The sequence below is a fragment of the Eubalaena glacialis genome, chromosome 4 (assembly GCF_028564815.1).
Source record: "Eubalaena glacialis isolate mEubGla1 chromosome 4, mEubGla1.1.hap2.+ XY, whole genome shotgun sequence".
In the NCBI taxonomy this organism is placed as follows: Eukaryota; Metazoa; Chordata; class Mammalia; order Artiodactyla; family Balaenidae; genus Eubalaena; species Eubalaena glacialis.
The window spans coordinates 16,385,714-16,402,575 of record NC_083719.1 but is presented as its reverse complement, the minus strand read 5'-3'; the positions used below and the strand labels follow the sequence as shown (position 1 = coordinate 16,402,575).

At 35.8% G+C, this 16,862-nt stretch overlaps 1 protein-coding gene across 2 annotated transcripts in view; it reads left to right on the top strand.

The window, feature by feature from the left end:
* The window catches only part of CDH18 (cadherin 18), a 324,131-nt gene extending 307,919 nt beyond the window's left edge, over window positions 1-16,212 (top strand). For both annotated transcript variants that reach the window (XM_061187670.1, XM_061187671.1), the window contains 2 exons: window positions 6,714-6,965; window positions 15,478-16,212. In XM_061187670.1, coding sequence (XP_061043653.1) covers window positions 6,714-6,965; window positions 15,478-15,968 — 743 coding nt within the window. In that variant the 3' untranslated portion in view covers window positions 15,969-16,212. The remainder of the gene's footprint in view (window positions 1-6,713; window positions 6,966-15,477) is intronic.
* Window positions 16,213-16,862: the final 650 nt, after the last annotated feature.

Below are 16,862 nucleotides of genomic sequence, written 5' to 3'. Positions count from 1 at the left end.
AAAAAAGGAAAACACAACAAAACAAATAGCTGACACATATTCTAAGCAATAAAAATTTGACTAATTTTGCCATTCTGTGCCACTTTGTTTTGCTTTCCTATTATGAAAATGTAGGTTACACTCTTTTGCCTTAATTCCTTCCTTGCTCGGAATCACATAAATGCTGCAGGAGTCATCAACTCCACCCTCTGCCTTAAGGGGGTAAAATTTATTTAAAAACAGATTTTTAAATAATTTTAAGAACAGGAATATGTGTTTGCTTTTTCAGTCTCTCTAAGGATTTATCTTTAGAGTTTCCTTCAGTGTTTATAAATATCATGACTCCATAATTTATTGTACTTGACTCATCCATTTCCTACTAAAAATGTAGTATTTATTAAAGGTATGTGATAAATATTGGGTAGAGGGTTTCTGTTGAAATTCATATACTTTATTTTTTATTTTTTTGGTAAACCGCTGTTCTCTGTACTTCTACAGTTTCTGCAATTATTATATTATTGTGACATGCTTATGAATTATTTTAGATTTTGGGTTGGGTTTCTACTTAAAAAGCTGTTTTTCTTCTTTATTACCCTATTCATCTAAATTAACACTCTTATGCAAATTTGTATGTGTTTTTCATGAGCAGATTTGCTGATATTCTTCAAGATTCATGTTTTTGTTTCATACGTATTCATGTTCTTTTTTTATGTCACAGAGTCTTGTATGCATAGATAGACATAATTAATAGCAAAGAAGGTTGAGCAGTTTTCAAATGTGGTTTTCTTATGTTGATAATAGATGGTAGCTTTTCAGAAAAAGCTGTTTTCCTGCTGTGAGTGGAGGAATAGCGCTCAAGAGAAAATGGCAAAATAAGCTTAGAATAGCTAGCTAGTCTACGGCATCTGATGAAATATGGATATTAATAAATTGATTACTAACCTCCTTTGAGAACTTAGAGTTGCCCTATATACTTATTGGGGTCACTTAAGATGGTTACAACTATTTACCAGCATTGTTTATGAATCTGAAAGCAGAGTCTTTAGGCAATGTATGGTTGTATTTATCTGGGATTTAAAAAGCATCAAGAAGGAGTGTGGCAGGTGGTCAAAGGGGTGACATTCCAGGGTGCAAATAGGAACATAATGACATATTGGATCATGCATTTGTGGTTTGGCAGAAACACAAGTGAGGCCAGGAGAATGTTTACAAACTGAAATGAACTGGCAGAATCCAGTTGAAAATTGAGATTAGGGCAATTCTAGGATTAAAAGAATGGAAAGTCAGGAAGCAGGAGAAAAAGAATCAACCTTCAGCAGAGAGCATGAGGAGATCGAGATAGATTAGTTCATTTTGGTTTTAATTTCTTAATACATGTCAATATAATGAGGAAACTGTAACAGAAGACAGGCTCCTGCTGAGTGCAGTTCAAATCATTATTTATCAAGTACCTGTTATGTGAAAGGTACTTTGCAGGAAAGCAAAAGAGCATTGTTTCCTGCATGGGCTCTGATGATAGTTAAATTATGAATGGATCTTATTGCTGCTGGAAGACCAGATAAAAATGAAAATGCTATGAAGCCATGCATATGTATCTCTTTGGTGGAAGTTAAGTTTCTATCTCCTAGCTTTTTCTTCAGCTTTTAAAAAAAGTTTAGTCCAATTACAGAGCTGCAGCTGAAGATCTCAAATGTTTCTGCTGTTGTGATAGATTTGGAAATATTACTTTAATAGTCTGCTAGGCTATACTTGAGATAAAGTTTACCTTTATGTCTGCGTGATCAAATAAGGAATCCGTTGAAATGGCAGGGAGGGTATAGGCATCTGATAATTTAAGAGTTTTGAAGAACACATGATTTTTTTTTTAATCAATTAACCGTAAACATAACGGTTTATTTCTCAATTCTATTCCACCAGTCTCTATGTCTGTCTTTATGGCAGTACTACAAGGTCTTGATTACTATAGCTTTGTAGTCAGTTTTGAAATTGGAAGCGCGAGTCCTCTGATTTTGTTCTTCTTTTTCAGGATTGTTTTGACTATTTGAGATTCATTGCATTTCCATTTGAATTTAGGATGAGTTTTTTCCATTTCTGCAAAAAAACACCATTGGAATTTTGATAGGGATTACATTGAATCTACTTTTGGTAACATTGTCATCTTAACAATATTAAGTCTTCCAACCCATAGACATGGGATATCTTCTCATTTATTTACATATTTAATTTCTTTCCATGAAGTTGTGTAGTTTTGGGTATACAAGGCTTGTGCTTCTTTTGTTAAATATATTAAACATTTTATTCTCTTTTATGCTATTGTAAATGAAATTTTTTATACATCTTTATTGGAGTATAATTGCTTTACAATGCTGTGTTAGTTTCTGTTGTACAACAAAGTGAATCAGCCATATGCATACGTATATCCCCTCCCTCTTGAGCTTCCCTCCCACCCTCCCCATCCCACCCCTCTAGGTGGTCGCAAAGCACCGAGCTGATCCCCCTGTGCTATGCGGCTGCTTCCCACTAGCTATCTATTTTACATTCGGTAGCATATATATGTCCATGCTTCTCTCACTTCGCCCCAGCTTCCCCCTCCTCACCCCATGTCCTCAAGTCCATTCTCTATGTCTATGTCTTTATTCCAACCCTGCCACTTTTTTTTAGGTTTTAATACTTTCCAAGATATAAGGTAATTTTGGACTTTAATGTAGGATGTGTTTTTGCCCCAGGGAGTATTTTAAAAGCATGCCTTATTTTAACTTAAACTGTACTACAATTTATGAAAGTAGCACAGAGATTAGAACCTTTCAAGATCTTTCAAACTATTGAACGAAGAAATAATAGAGCACCTACTACTAGTTCAAGAAAATTATATCTGAAGTTTAGAAGCACTGTGTTACTTGTATTATACTGTTGTATTCTGTAGCCTTCTGTCACTATAGAAATGTAGAAGTTGGAAGTATACCTGTCTACCCAACCTTGTATTTTACTATAATATTTTTTGTGTGAAAGATCCCCCCAAAATTATCAATTATGAAGTCCCTGGACTTCTTATAGTTGCAAAAATAAAATTTTGTTATTATTATTGTTTTTCAAAAGACTCAAAATTTCAATTCTTTCACAGTCATCACAATGATATTTATAAATATCTCCATGATTCAGCTATTGTATATCTGCATGGCAGTCTCCCTGCTTCCTCCTATATGTGTCCATATCGTTTTCTGAACAAAATGGGATATGCAACAAAATAAATAACACATTGTCATCTATTTTGAAAGACTAAACCATGTTCAAGGCTATTTCCACATTGCATCAAAGTTATAGTTGCTGGGAATGTCAGGAAAATATTGATTATATTCAGAAAGACATTAATTACTAAGAGAGTTTCCCGAATTTTTCTTTAAATTTCTAAGTCATTTCAGGCCCCTAAATTCATATAAGACATGTAGAATGTTCACACTGTTTGTTTCAAAGATTCTTCATATGACATACTTTTCTAACTCTTTTATCACAGTCAAGGTCTTCTAAACTGGGTTAAAGTATCACTTTTAAGATAGTAGACCCAAATTTATGCACTGTATTCCAATGAAGTCTTCTCAGTAAAGATCTGCATAAAAATTCCATATTGTTATTGAATCCTTCTGAGACTGTTTTAGATCTATTGCCTCATTGCTGCATTCAGATAGTATATTTGAAAATAATAGATGTTACTCAAGATCTCTCCCGTATGATACTTTTCAAAGTTTACTATCTAACACATATCTTTAGTTCCTGTCTTCTTGTTAGTTTAAGGTCTTTGTGCTAGCTGTTCAAAATCTCCTTAAATCTTAATCCAATACGTTAGCTATATTAGCTTGGCTTCCAAGTGTTCTATAATCTTCTGTCTTCATCCAAACTCTTGACAGTTAGAATTAAGAACCAAAATTGGGTACACATTATTAGAGATTGTCCTTTATTTGACATTGATAATTAGCTCTTCTCATCCACAGATTTTACATCCTGCTATGGTTTCCCTTCATTCAACTGATAGTTTTTTATCCAGTTTAAAGTTAAAGTTACTTTCTGTAATACTTGGTTTATTTTTTAAACATTGTATTTCAAGTTTAGAGATTTGCTGTTCTTCTTGTCACCTAATATTTCAGTTTCAGCAAGACAAAGTTTGTTCTCATATGTATATTTATGTGTGTGTGTGTCTGTGTGTATATATATATATATATATATATACATATACACACACATATATATATCTTCTTATCCCTTTCATTTTATTTCAAAGTTTTCTTGTTCAAGTTCAGTGAGCCTACTGCCAAGTACATTTTTTGCAGTTCCAGGGAGGTACACAATATCCCTTGTCAAGAGTTCATTATTCTGCTGTGCTAAGCCTTTCTGGGTAGGAAGCTCTTTGCTTCCTGAATCCTCTTTTTCTTTTCAAAAGTCAAACCTTCAACTGGAAAAACGAAAGAATATTGTCATGTCTCCATGTGTGAGAGCTCTCTATTTGAGAACTTAAAATGCACTAGAAACATATTCAGGCTTTCTTCTTGTTTCTCTTCATGTTTCTGATTGCATTTCCAATAATTATCTTGAAAAAGAACATGCTTCCAGATTAAGAATGTAAAGTGGACACGAGGCTAGAGCCATGAAAGAGAGTCCCCATCTACCCCTGCATGTTATCATGTCATTCCACACATTATGATATTTACTGAGACCAGGGACCAGTGTCTTACATCTCTTCTTCAGAGGACCGGCAGTGAGATTCTCAAACGTGTTTGTGCCTCTGAGCACACGTTCATACCTTTTCCTTAGGCTAAGGAATTGTGCGTATATGCAAGTTTATATTAATCATGAAGCGACATCCTACACCTGATAGATGTGCTTACTCAAAGGTCAGGTTTCCAGGAGAGTACCTGTGATGGCTATACTCTTAAAAACACACGTGATGCAGTTTCTCCTCTTTTTATTTTCCATCATTCTGAAACCTGCTTCAGAGTAGGCAGTCGACACACTTTTCTTTAAATTTCTCTTCTTCCAGGTGAGAAAGTATTATTAATAACTTATTAGATTATTTATTTATGTTCTATAACAAACCTTCAACAACTTATACATATGTATGTGCATATATGTGTGTATATAATTTTAATTTACGTATATAATGTGTATTATTCATGTTTTATTACCTGCATTATATTGAATATTTGAAATATTTATTGTCTTTCTATTGCATTAGTTTGGCAATGTACAACCAAGAGAATATAGCTGTAGGGTATTGTATCATGACTATCATAAACATACTCATAATTTAAAAAATTCCAGTTTTCAGAATAAGAGAAATTGATAGGAGAAAAAGAATCCCTAAAAGTAATTGTCTAATGATTTACTGACTTTTTAGTGAAAAGTAATTAGCTCATAGGTGTAGTCACAGGTTGGATGCTCTGGGAAGCAGGCTCTGGATTGGAGTTTAGGGGGCAGGATGTTTACTGGAGGGTGCTCTCATGATCGACATCTGTGGACCACAGTGGGAGTGGAAGAAAGAAAGACAGAGTGAGCAATTGAGCTGCCACGCAATTTGAATATGTCCATGGCTGACCCCATGGGAAAGCTCTGGAACTAAACTTGCCCTTCAGTATTTTCCGCATTCAGCAGAAGTGGCTTGACCTTTATAACCTTGCAGCAATGAGTCATTGGTTATGTGCTGCTCCAGAAAAGTGTAACCTTGGGCCAGGTGGCAATCTACAGTTCGGGCAACAAGTCACTTCATGCAGGGGTTCTGAGCAGCACATCCAAGTGTGCACCAAAAGGGTCTTTTAGCTAACAGACACGGCGGGGGGACTAACGATGCTAAGATAAACATTTCCTATGTGCACCTGAGGCATCAATACCAATTGGAAGTGAACTGGTGGAGAAGAGGCAGTGTGACATCCTGGTTTTGAGCAGGGTTCTGGAATGTATTGGGGTTGTCGCTTGATTATTCACTAGCTCTGTGATTTGAGGCAGTTTATCCTCTGGGACTGAGGTTATTTATTTTAAAATTATCATTCCTAATAAAAATGATTTTCCCTAAAATGTAAGGAATTGAACATCCTCTCCCTTATAGGGTTGTGTGGACTGATCAAAATACATCATGCAATCATTTGCTATAGTACATAGCATTTTAAAAGCACATAAAAAAATGAAATTAACTCTTTTATTCATCATTAACATACCCATGGTGTGCCCACGATAACAAGAGTGCTTCAAATCACAAGTTTAAAATAGTTCATCAATTGATCTGGTGTCTCCATAAATACATTATCTGTACCAATGATTCTTAAACAGTTGTGTACATGAACCGCACCCGAAGTTCGCTAAAACCATAGCGGTCTATTTCTATCACTTATATTCAGAGTCGCCAGGTTTGTGGTAGGAGCCACTGGCTCACCCCGAAGTCTGGTATCCACGTATCCTTCTCAGTCCTTTGGCTATGATGCCCATGCCCCAAATGCTCATCGCTTCCTTCCTCCTTTGTCATCCACTATTTCCCCTCCCCTTCAGTCCAGGCCCTATTAACGTTTCGCATAGGTTTCTCCATTGGAGAATGAGTTTCAGTCCCTGGTTCATAACCTCCCCTTCACGTTCCTCTATCCATTTCATAAACGGAAAAGAAATCACACACATGCCCATTGTATCCATTCAAGGAACTGTGAATCTTCCATGGCGGCTTCACTGAGTCGATGTTGTTCTGCTTATGTCTGCCGTAGATAACACAGCCAGCATTCTGACAAGGCGGAGGAGATTTAGTCGAACTATTCAGGATGTGTATTACCTCCCCATTATGATCTCTGACGGTGGAATCCCCTCTCTCAGCAGCAGCAGTACCCTCACCATCAGGGTTTGTGCGTGCGAGAGAGACGGGCGCGTGCGGACCTGCCGTGCAGAAGCCGTCCTGTCCTCGGCCGGCTTGAGTACAGGAGCCTTAATCGCTATTCTACTGTGTGTCGTCATTCTCCTAGGTAAGTCATTCTGCATCTTAATGTGTGATGGCGATCCTCAGTGTACCCTACAGTGGCGCGTTAGAAAAGAGAGCGAAAGAGACACAGAGAGAGAGAAAGAGTCATTTTGACAAAACTTTGGAATTGGTAATGCTTCACGTGATAACAAGACATGGCTGTTTCTTTTCCTTAACTTTCTCAATACCGTAGTTAATCTGGAAATGATTTGGTTCAAATGTGATGAAAGAGTTGAAGTAGTAAAAGAAGGGATGCAATAAGAGAAATCTTTTTGGAAAGGACCTATTTTGGAAAGAGTTGATATTAAATATTCTAAATTTCCTATTGAAAGGGCATTTACAATTTATTTCAAAGAACATAAGTGGCATTACTCTGCGATGAATCTAACCACCAAATAAAAGGAATACATTTCTTGTAGAAATTTCTGTCAGCCTAAAGTGAGTTGATCATCAATCTTAGCTGAATTTTAAAAGACTAAATATAAAATAATTTTTGCCTCAGCGATATCAAATTTTATTAAATTAAAACTAATACTTATTTTAGTTTATTTTTGCATTACATTTTATTTTAATAGAAAATAAAGTACTTTCTCTAACTTTATGTTATCTTTTTAATAGTTGGAATCTTATCACAACTGCATTTGAAACTAATATTACTATAATCTCTTTAGAATTGCTATACAAAACAAGAAAGCAAATCCAGATATTTTTATAAGAAAGGCAGATGTAAATAATCTTTTGCTTTACAGTTTAAAATGGGTACGTGTATATTTTTCCAGTGTGTCCTCTCCCTCTAGTTTTCTCTTAGGAGCCTTATCTTTTGTTCTTTTCTTGCTACTGTGCATACGTAAGGAAAACAAACAAACTACATACTTTGAGACACAGATATTTTTGCAAGGAATATCCCTTGCTTTGTTCCTGGGTTAGAAGACAAATTACCTGTACAGAGGAGTGGAGATCAAGGTGGAATAAGACTGAGTGGAAAGGATGTTTAGGCAGGGTCGAGGCAGGTTGGGGTAAAATGGCAAAAATGGTGGGCTTTGTTCTAGGAGTTTAAGGAGAAGTTGAAAGCAGGGGTGTTCCATCATAAAATTTGCATGTTGAAGAAAGATGATTATGAATGAAGGGGAGAACAGATCTCATGATGGTAAAGAGAGCAGGTAGGCAAACCAACTAGGAATATGACACATTTGTCTCACTCAGATATAGCATAATTTGGACCAGTAGACTTCAAATGGAGCTGAAGAAAGGTTGATAATACCAAGATGTTTTAGGTGAAATCAAAAGTGATCTTGGGTAATAGGCTGCAAATCACAGGATGGAAATATTTACCAAAATCTTTACTGAATGCTTACTGGAAGTACCTGAGATTCCATTTGAAAACTGCAGTGTTAATTATTTCAGGTCAGTGAACAAATATTTAATGTTTATGATGTGGTGTATTTTCTTGGAACAAGTTTCCAAGGGCTAAAAGTAAAATTGCCAAAAATTAAAAAAGAAAAAAAAAAGTGATCTTGGATAAACTGGATATGAGACTGAGTTAGAACAGTATCAAAGAAGACTTTTCGTCTCTTGCTGAATGTGGGCCCTGATCTTCCCTGAGTTGGGGGACACCAGAAATGCATTTTGTTGATGTCACCACAGCAAGAGTCTATAAAGAGAGAGAGGATAGACTAAGACTGAGCTGTGATAAACTCCAGTATTATCGCTAAATCAAGAAGGATGCGATAGCAGAGAGCAAAGGAAAAATCACAGAACAAGGAACAAAATTAGTAAGGTATAATATCCTAAAACAAAGAAAATAAGTGCATCAAGGAGGACAGAGCATTCAACAGTGTTCAAAGCTGCTCAAAAGTTAAATAAATTGAGTCGCAAAAAGTATCAATTGCACTTAGCAACTTGGAGTGTGGAGGTTTGATTCACCGTAACGAGAACTATTTCACTGCAGTACAGTCTTTTGCAGAAGTGTGGTAGAGATGGTAGCTGGGAAAATCAGGCTTTCTTGATTTTATTAATTTATATATTGATTATTTATATATATTTTAACTGCTATTTTCTTTAGAAATTAACAAATTACCTTTTTTGTCTTTGAAAATGAAAACCAAAATATCACAAAGCAAAAAGGAAAACAGAACAAGAACAAAACCCCAAAGAATAAACAACTATAAACATTGAACCCTCTAGGGTTCCTAACTGAAACTGAAAAGAATAGAACTCAGTGACTTTTTGTTAGTTAATTTTACTTCAATTAAAACAAAAACAAAAACAAAAACAGAAAAACACTCTGACATTACTATAAGTTCCTCCAGAGGCCTTATTCTGAAAGATATTTCAACTGGTGGAGGCATGTTACCTTTGGCTTTTGTTTTCATTTATCATCATAAAATTATTTTTGCATACTAAAATTAAAATTCTTTAAGATTGAAAGATGTCAATATAAGGTACATTTAGGTGTGCTATATAAAATAACATTTTATTATTTCATGAAACAATACATCCCTTTAATTGACTTTATGAAAATGTTGCTTCCCCTTTGGGGTAAATAAGAGAACATTTCTATATTTTATGCTGTACCTCAGGGCTAATGAAACAAAGTTTCTATTTGATATGTTTGCTCTCTCAATTTTTATTGAAACTCAAATGTGTCTTTACAGTTTTATCCAAAGGTTGCAGAATTTCTTAAGCTCAGATTTAAACAATCACTATTTATAATGTAATTTATATTTTTCATGGCATTTTAAGGGTTTATATTGTTATTCAGAAAATATCTGGCCCACAGACTTGGATGGAGTCATTTGTAGTTTTGAAATAATGTTGGTTAATGTGTGAGCTCATAGGTTTCAAGAAAAATATCAACAACATCAGAGGTAGCAATACTTTTAGAACTTGTAATTCTGAAATAGCACTCAACCTCAAGAGCTAAATAAATCATGAAGTTAATCTTTTAATACTGAAAAATGTCTTACTTAGTAGCTGTTTGTGAACATGACTGTGATTGTGGAAACTCAGCCCCAGTTTTGCCACTAATTAACTGTGTGATCTCAGGACCCATGAAGTCTCTTGCTTCTATTTCTGAATCTATGAAAATAAAGTTTCAACTAGAATGACCTTAGAGTCATCTGTAAACTTTTGTGGTGCTTATTTATGTTTTATTATAGGTTAAATATGATTCAATATTTTACAGTTTGGTCAGACTCCATCTATGTATATATTGATTACCAGAAGATGGGGCTTGAAAACCAAAGGGCCTAACTTTAAATGGTAAATGTAAACCTTGTGAGTTGAGTTATGTTTTGTCAGGATTACCTTTTCAGATCCATTTCAAGGAATGGATAGGAGAGAATTTAGAGTGAGCCATCATGATGCAGTCAGAGTTTGGTGCCAGAGGAGGGGCTTGTCAGAGTCCTCTTTCCCTCCCAGGGATCTGACATTTCTTTCCCAACCCACCCTATTACTTGTCAGAGGGACCAGAATTGTTGGCAGAGTGAACCAGTGCAAGAGAACATTGAATCAGGATCTGCATCAGACCTCTTCCAGCTACCTTTGTAGTCCATGCGTCACATATAATCTGCTGACCTAGATGAATCCACCACATAGTCTGCTCCTATTCTTGGATGTAAATTTCATCATAAATGGGGATCAAGGTGGGTGTGGTGGGAGGAGAGTGAGGAACTAGGAGAGGAGGTGGAATTGATGAGAAGATAACTGCCAACCTGTTTGCCATGAAAGCCATTTTAAATGACCTTGTGGGCTCCCCTGAGTTTGAAAAATTAAGTTTCACTGAGAAGTGTCATTACCAATTATGGCTACAGATGCTAATCAAAATCATCTCCCTGACTTGGGCCACCTCATTCTACCAAGTTTAGTACTCACATATGATGGTATAAAGAATCAAGTGATATTTAGGGGTAAACAAATCTGCTATGAAAAGTAGTTTGGGGGAGTATGTTAGGAGTCAGTACATAATGTATTCAAATGCAAGTTGTATGTCAGTTTTAGTTATGAAAACTCAAAGCCCCTTAGTACTCCAAGCACTGGAATGAGTAAGTAAGTAAATATAATAAGTAAGTAAATATAATATAGGAGAAAACAAAGAGAAAACTGTTTCCACAAATTTGAATTCCTTTATGAATAGAATAAATTACTGACACAATAAATTCATTATAATTTTCTTATATAAAAAGAATCACTTGGGTTTAAAATCCTGGCCAGACTTACAGAGAAGAAAAGAAAAAGAAATATACTAACCAAGAATAAAATATTCATTAGACTAAAGACACCGCAAAAATACTACAATTAATTCATTTTATTCCAGACTATGTAATCAAACTTGAAAATACCAGAAATCATTTATAATATAATTTTGAACAAAGGACAAGCTCTGTACCCTTCTCTCTTTTTTTTTTATTAACAACACCATGGCTCTATCATATTATATTGTCCCAGATGAACCACTGAAAGGAGTACTGCCCTGTTATACATGTATGGTTTGATATACTGTGGGAGACTCATTTGAATATACTTATTTGCCTGCCAGTTCGTAAATAGGGATTTAACTCTCAAATTTATATGTATGATTATTATCTTCACTTATTCTCTTCAAATAAATTTGGCCTTGGGATTTTGGGGAAAACATTTAGTTTGTTTTTCAAACTTTAAAAAATATTCTCAAGCAAAATTAGGTGTTTCATATTATTAGGAGCAGTAAGTTGATTTAAAAAAATATTTAAAAATTATTTTCCTAGTGAGACTATTACTATTCATGAAGATTCACTTAACCCAGTGCCACATGATCACTCTCACAGAGATTATTCTTTTGTTCATCTACATAAAAATTGTTTACGGAGTGTCTGCTGTGTGCCATTTGGTCCAGAAACCTCTACTGAACAAACATGATTGTAAAGAAATTCATTAGGAGTGTACCTTCTCATTCATGCTTCCACATTCTTCTCTGAATTGATTTGAATTTGCCTTTGACTAAAGGGACCATATGTCCATATTTGTCCTGATGTCCTGATGTAATTATAAAGGAAATCCCCTTCCACCCTTAAAAAGCGTCCCAGATTGTACGGCTATTTATAAATTGATCTTTATAATAAATAGTTATGTAACAAATCTAGGAATCATTTGTCACTGGCAAGTAACTCTCTTTGTCTAGAAAAGAGATAGATGTAAAACTCTAAATTCAAACTTACCTAGTATCTATATTTTGATTCAACACATATATATCAGGAATATTTTCTTAAATTCGGGGAAATAAGCGAATAGAAGCTATCATAATAATAAACCCAGCATTATCCACTATGTTTCATTAGGCAAATATGATACTGATATTGGTGAAGGATGTAAATTACCTCCATACTTCGATAATAGTATTGATCACATTCTTCCTGTTATACATGCACATAAAGTCCCTTGGCATCAACTACCAACCATTTCAACATCAGGAAAATAACTTGATTTATTGACAAAAGTAAGAAATTTGACTATAATAAATTAGGCAATCTGTAGAAGTAGATGTGTTTTTTGTTTTTTTTTAAATTTATTTATTTATTTATTTTGGCTGTGTTGGGTCTTCGTTTCTGTGCGAGGGCTTTCTCTAGTTGCGGCAAGCGGGGGGCACTCTTCATCGCGGTGCGCGGGCCTCTCACTATCGCGGCCTCTCTTGTTGCGGAGCACAGGCTCCAGACGCGCAGGCTCAGTAGTTGTGGCTCACGGGCCTAGTTGCTCCGCGGCACGTGGGATCTTCCCGGACCAGGGCTCGAACCCGTGTCCCCTGCATTGGCAGGCAGATTCTCAACCACTGCGCCACCAGGGAAGCCCGAAATAGATGTTTTGATCTAGAACGGCCTCCTCACTTAATCGTAAAGATGAGCAGAAATATATAGTGGACGATAAATATAAACCTCTGGGTAGAATGGAGTGCATTACTTGAGGATACTGCTTGGGCCACTGAATTAGAAAGCTGTAGGCTGGATTTACACTAAAATAAGCAGTGAGGTATTAAATGCATATTGATGGCATTCAGTGAAATGTTTCTTTGTTTTTTTTTGTTTGTTTGTTTGTCCCAAAAAGAAAGTATAAGCAACGTGAACGGGAAACTACTGTATTCTGTAGCAGAGCATTTGTGAAGCAGAGCCACGTGCAGCATCGACATTTCATTTTCTGCTTTTTCTGTAATCACTCCCTTTCAAACACAGTGACTCACTAATTCCCCATGTCTAGTATAATCTCCCCATTGCATTTCCCCATTACTTAGGCAGTATCCTCTTATTCCATACTTTTCCCGATGATTCCCTGACCCTCCCTAAAGATGTTTTGTCTCTTTTTCCTTTATTCCCACAGGTTCCCACTTGCCTCTTGTATGCAAAATTAGCTTCTTCCCAGTACACTGTGACCACCTCTTTCCACATATGGTAGATTTCCCTCTCATAATTATCCTTTCCACTTCTGGCTTGAATATCTATTCCTCTTCCTCTCTACATTTTCAAGTCTTAAAATCACATATACACTATGATATCTAGTTCAAATACAGGCAAAGCTTATCTGTGTTGTTTATGGGTATACATAAAAAGGGGTTAAACTATAAAGAGAAGCAAGGAAACAGTTAAAAAAAGAAGAATAGAAGTTATTTTTTAGAGGGGAAGGGTAAAAGGGTGGATTCGAGGGTTTCAGGTATGTTCTTTATCAGAGGATAGGTAACCCAGTGTTCGCTTGCTTTCTGACCATTTGTTAAAGCTTACATATAATCAGGATTTCCAGGTAAAATACAGTTTACAGACATAAATAAATAGATAAATAGACAAAATACAGTATAGAAATGTGTTTTGTATAAAAAATATATATCTGTAGGAGTTTCTGCATGTGTGTATGTATACACATACACCATCAGATATATTACATGGGACATACTTATGCTATATATATGTATAAGCTATAATATACTTATGAGATATATATATATACACTTATGCTATAATATGTATAGCATAAATATGTCCTATGCATAATATTGGGACAAATATCTAATATATATACTTAATGTGTTCGTAAAATATTTGCACATTGCATGAGACATACTTAATTGTATATTACACATATTATATATAGTATGTAATATGTATGTATACATATATTATACATGTATTTTTGTTGTGTTTCATCTCGTATTATACATATATAATACATATATATATTTCTGTTGTTATTCATATCAAATTTACATTTAATTGGGTGTCCTGCATTATTTGCTAAATCTAACAACCCTACATTCCATTTGAATATACCTCTCTGGTTATTATATTATAAGGAATGTTTTAAATACTAGTGAACCTAATAATTGTTATCATAAAGCCTAGATTATCAGCTAACCAAGAAGCAAACAGTCTGTAGAGATGAAGTAAAGGGTATTGGGCCTAATGACATAAAGTAGAAATAGCTTTCTATTTAGTAATGGTTTAATACCATCAAATAGAGTAATCTGAAACTATTGAAAAACCACCAAGGCAAAATACCCAAGACCTATTTCTATCGATTTATTCAATGGCTACAACATTTTTGATAATAAGAACCTATTCACTGCTTTTGGCTAAGTTGCCCTAAGACACACGGCCAACAGGTCACTCAGTTCCTTGTTCTATATTTTTAAAATAATGAAGTTGAATATGGTAATGGAAACATCATCATCTTTGGTGTGAAAAGTCATAAACTACAGCCCAAGGTTTTCACCTGCCATTTGTGTGGTCTTACGGTTACATGGTATTTACTCATGTAATCTCTCCTGAGTCTCAGTTTCCTCATTTTAAAAATGAGGAAATCCCCAGCTCTGCTTTGAGGATTAAGTTAAAAAGTTATGTAAAGAGCATTGTGTAAACAAAAAAATTCCTATGAAACATAAACTATGTACAAATAAAATAACATCTTTTGCAGCTTGATAGATAAGTGTAATAATTAATGCCTGATAATATTATTCTAAAGGATAATGAACAAACGAGTTGTACCATGTAAAATATTCCTGCTTTGATTTTCTACAAAGCATCAAAAGGAAAGAGTTAAAGATAGGGGCTCCTTCTTCCTATTTTACAAAAACTTAAAATATCCTGCCTTTAGTGTACTCCTAAGAAGGATAAGTATCTATAGATTGACTCCCACACAGAATTATTTTTCCAGTCAAAATTTCATATTGCTTTTCCATCATCTGTTTCCCTGGCTGAATGATTAGACTTCATCACCGGTCACGAATCCTTAAGCCATAGCCTGGCAAATGAGAATATCACAGCGTTTTCCAGAAGATCAGCGGTTCCCAATGTTTTGTAGAGATAGTCATTTTCTACATTCTTCAAGATGTTAAAAACTCTTGCGGTGGTATTCACAGAGTGCAGAGATCAGGGCTGTGTTACAACGTAAGCCTAAATGGAATGTAGCTGATGATAGTGGCTGGGAATTGCTGATGTCCAATCTCCAAGAATGTCCTTCTTCTTTTTCTAACCCTTCATCCTCTTTCCGTTTTTCCTTAGCAATTGTAGTACTTTTCATCACCCTGAGACACAGCAAAAAAGAGCCCCTGATCATTTCAGAGGAGGACGTGCGGGAGAACGTGGTCACCTATGATGACGAGGGTGGCGGCGAGGAAGACACCGAGGCCTTTGACATCACAGCCTTGAGGAATCCGTCTGCTGCGGAGGAGCTCAAGCACCGGAGAGATATCAGGCCGGAAGTGAAACTCACCCCCAGGCACCAGACGTTTTCCACCCTGGAAAGTATAGATGTTCAGGAGTTTATTAAGCAAAGACTGGCTGAAGCCGACCTGGACCCCAGCGTCCCGCCTTATGACTCTCTGCAGACTTACGCCTACGAGGGTCAGAGATCGGAAGCCGGGTCCATCAGCTCGCTGGATTCGGCTGCCACACAATCAGACCAGGATTATCAGTACCTTGGAGACTGGGGACCCGAGTTTAAAAAGTTAGCTGAACTCTATGGAGAAATAGAATCTGAAAGAACAACTTAGGGGGTCCATTCTTGCAACCTTCTAGAATTGGCTTCCTGAGCAAGTGGAGATATAACCTCAGCCATGGCAAGGAAGAAGCTTGGAAACAGTACTAGGAACTGAGCAAGCAGAGCACAGCTACTGTAGAAACAAGTGCCCTTTTCATGATCGAAACTGGGTTATTTAATCAGAAGAAAGTCAAATTAAAAAAAAAAAACAGAGAGAAAGCTATTGTTCCTTGTGTATATTTTCAATTGCTCAATAAAGTCTGTGTACTGTTTAATGAAGAATACCTGAATTAAGCCAAACAATGATATTTGTTTCAATATTTTGTGATTTCTTTTCAAAAGCAAAAGTGAACAAAATGTTTCCAAATCACTTATGACTCTGATTTCTAGGGGTGGTACCCTGCAAAATGAAACTGGTGAAGTTAATCACGACCTCTTTTTCCACTATTTTGGGTGGACTCTTGAGACCCACACCCTGTTTTTGTGACGCATCTCATTAGCTTTGTCTTGTGTTGAAATGACACGAGGTATTTCCAATATACCAGGCCACTCTGTCATGGACTTGTATGTACCATTTTCCTTTGCCCTCCCCACTTCTTTTCTCCATATGAAATTGATGGAGCAGGGGATTTGCTGCTTGCACTATGATGTATGCAACTTCTGTGCACCAGTTGTGCACTGCTCTGAATCACAGAGACTACTGTCTCTGTCCTGCCTGTCCCCCTTTATTTTAACAGGAGAACCCCCTTTTTTAAGTGGATAGAATGAATGTTTTAAGATATACTCAGATCATCTATGTCAGGGAAAGATTTAATTAAAAAAAGAAAAACAAAACCTACAAACCTTATCCTGTACGAAACATTGAGGAACTCTATACTTTTTTTTCTCCATTTGTTTTAGTGCATTT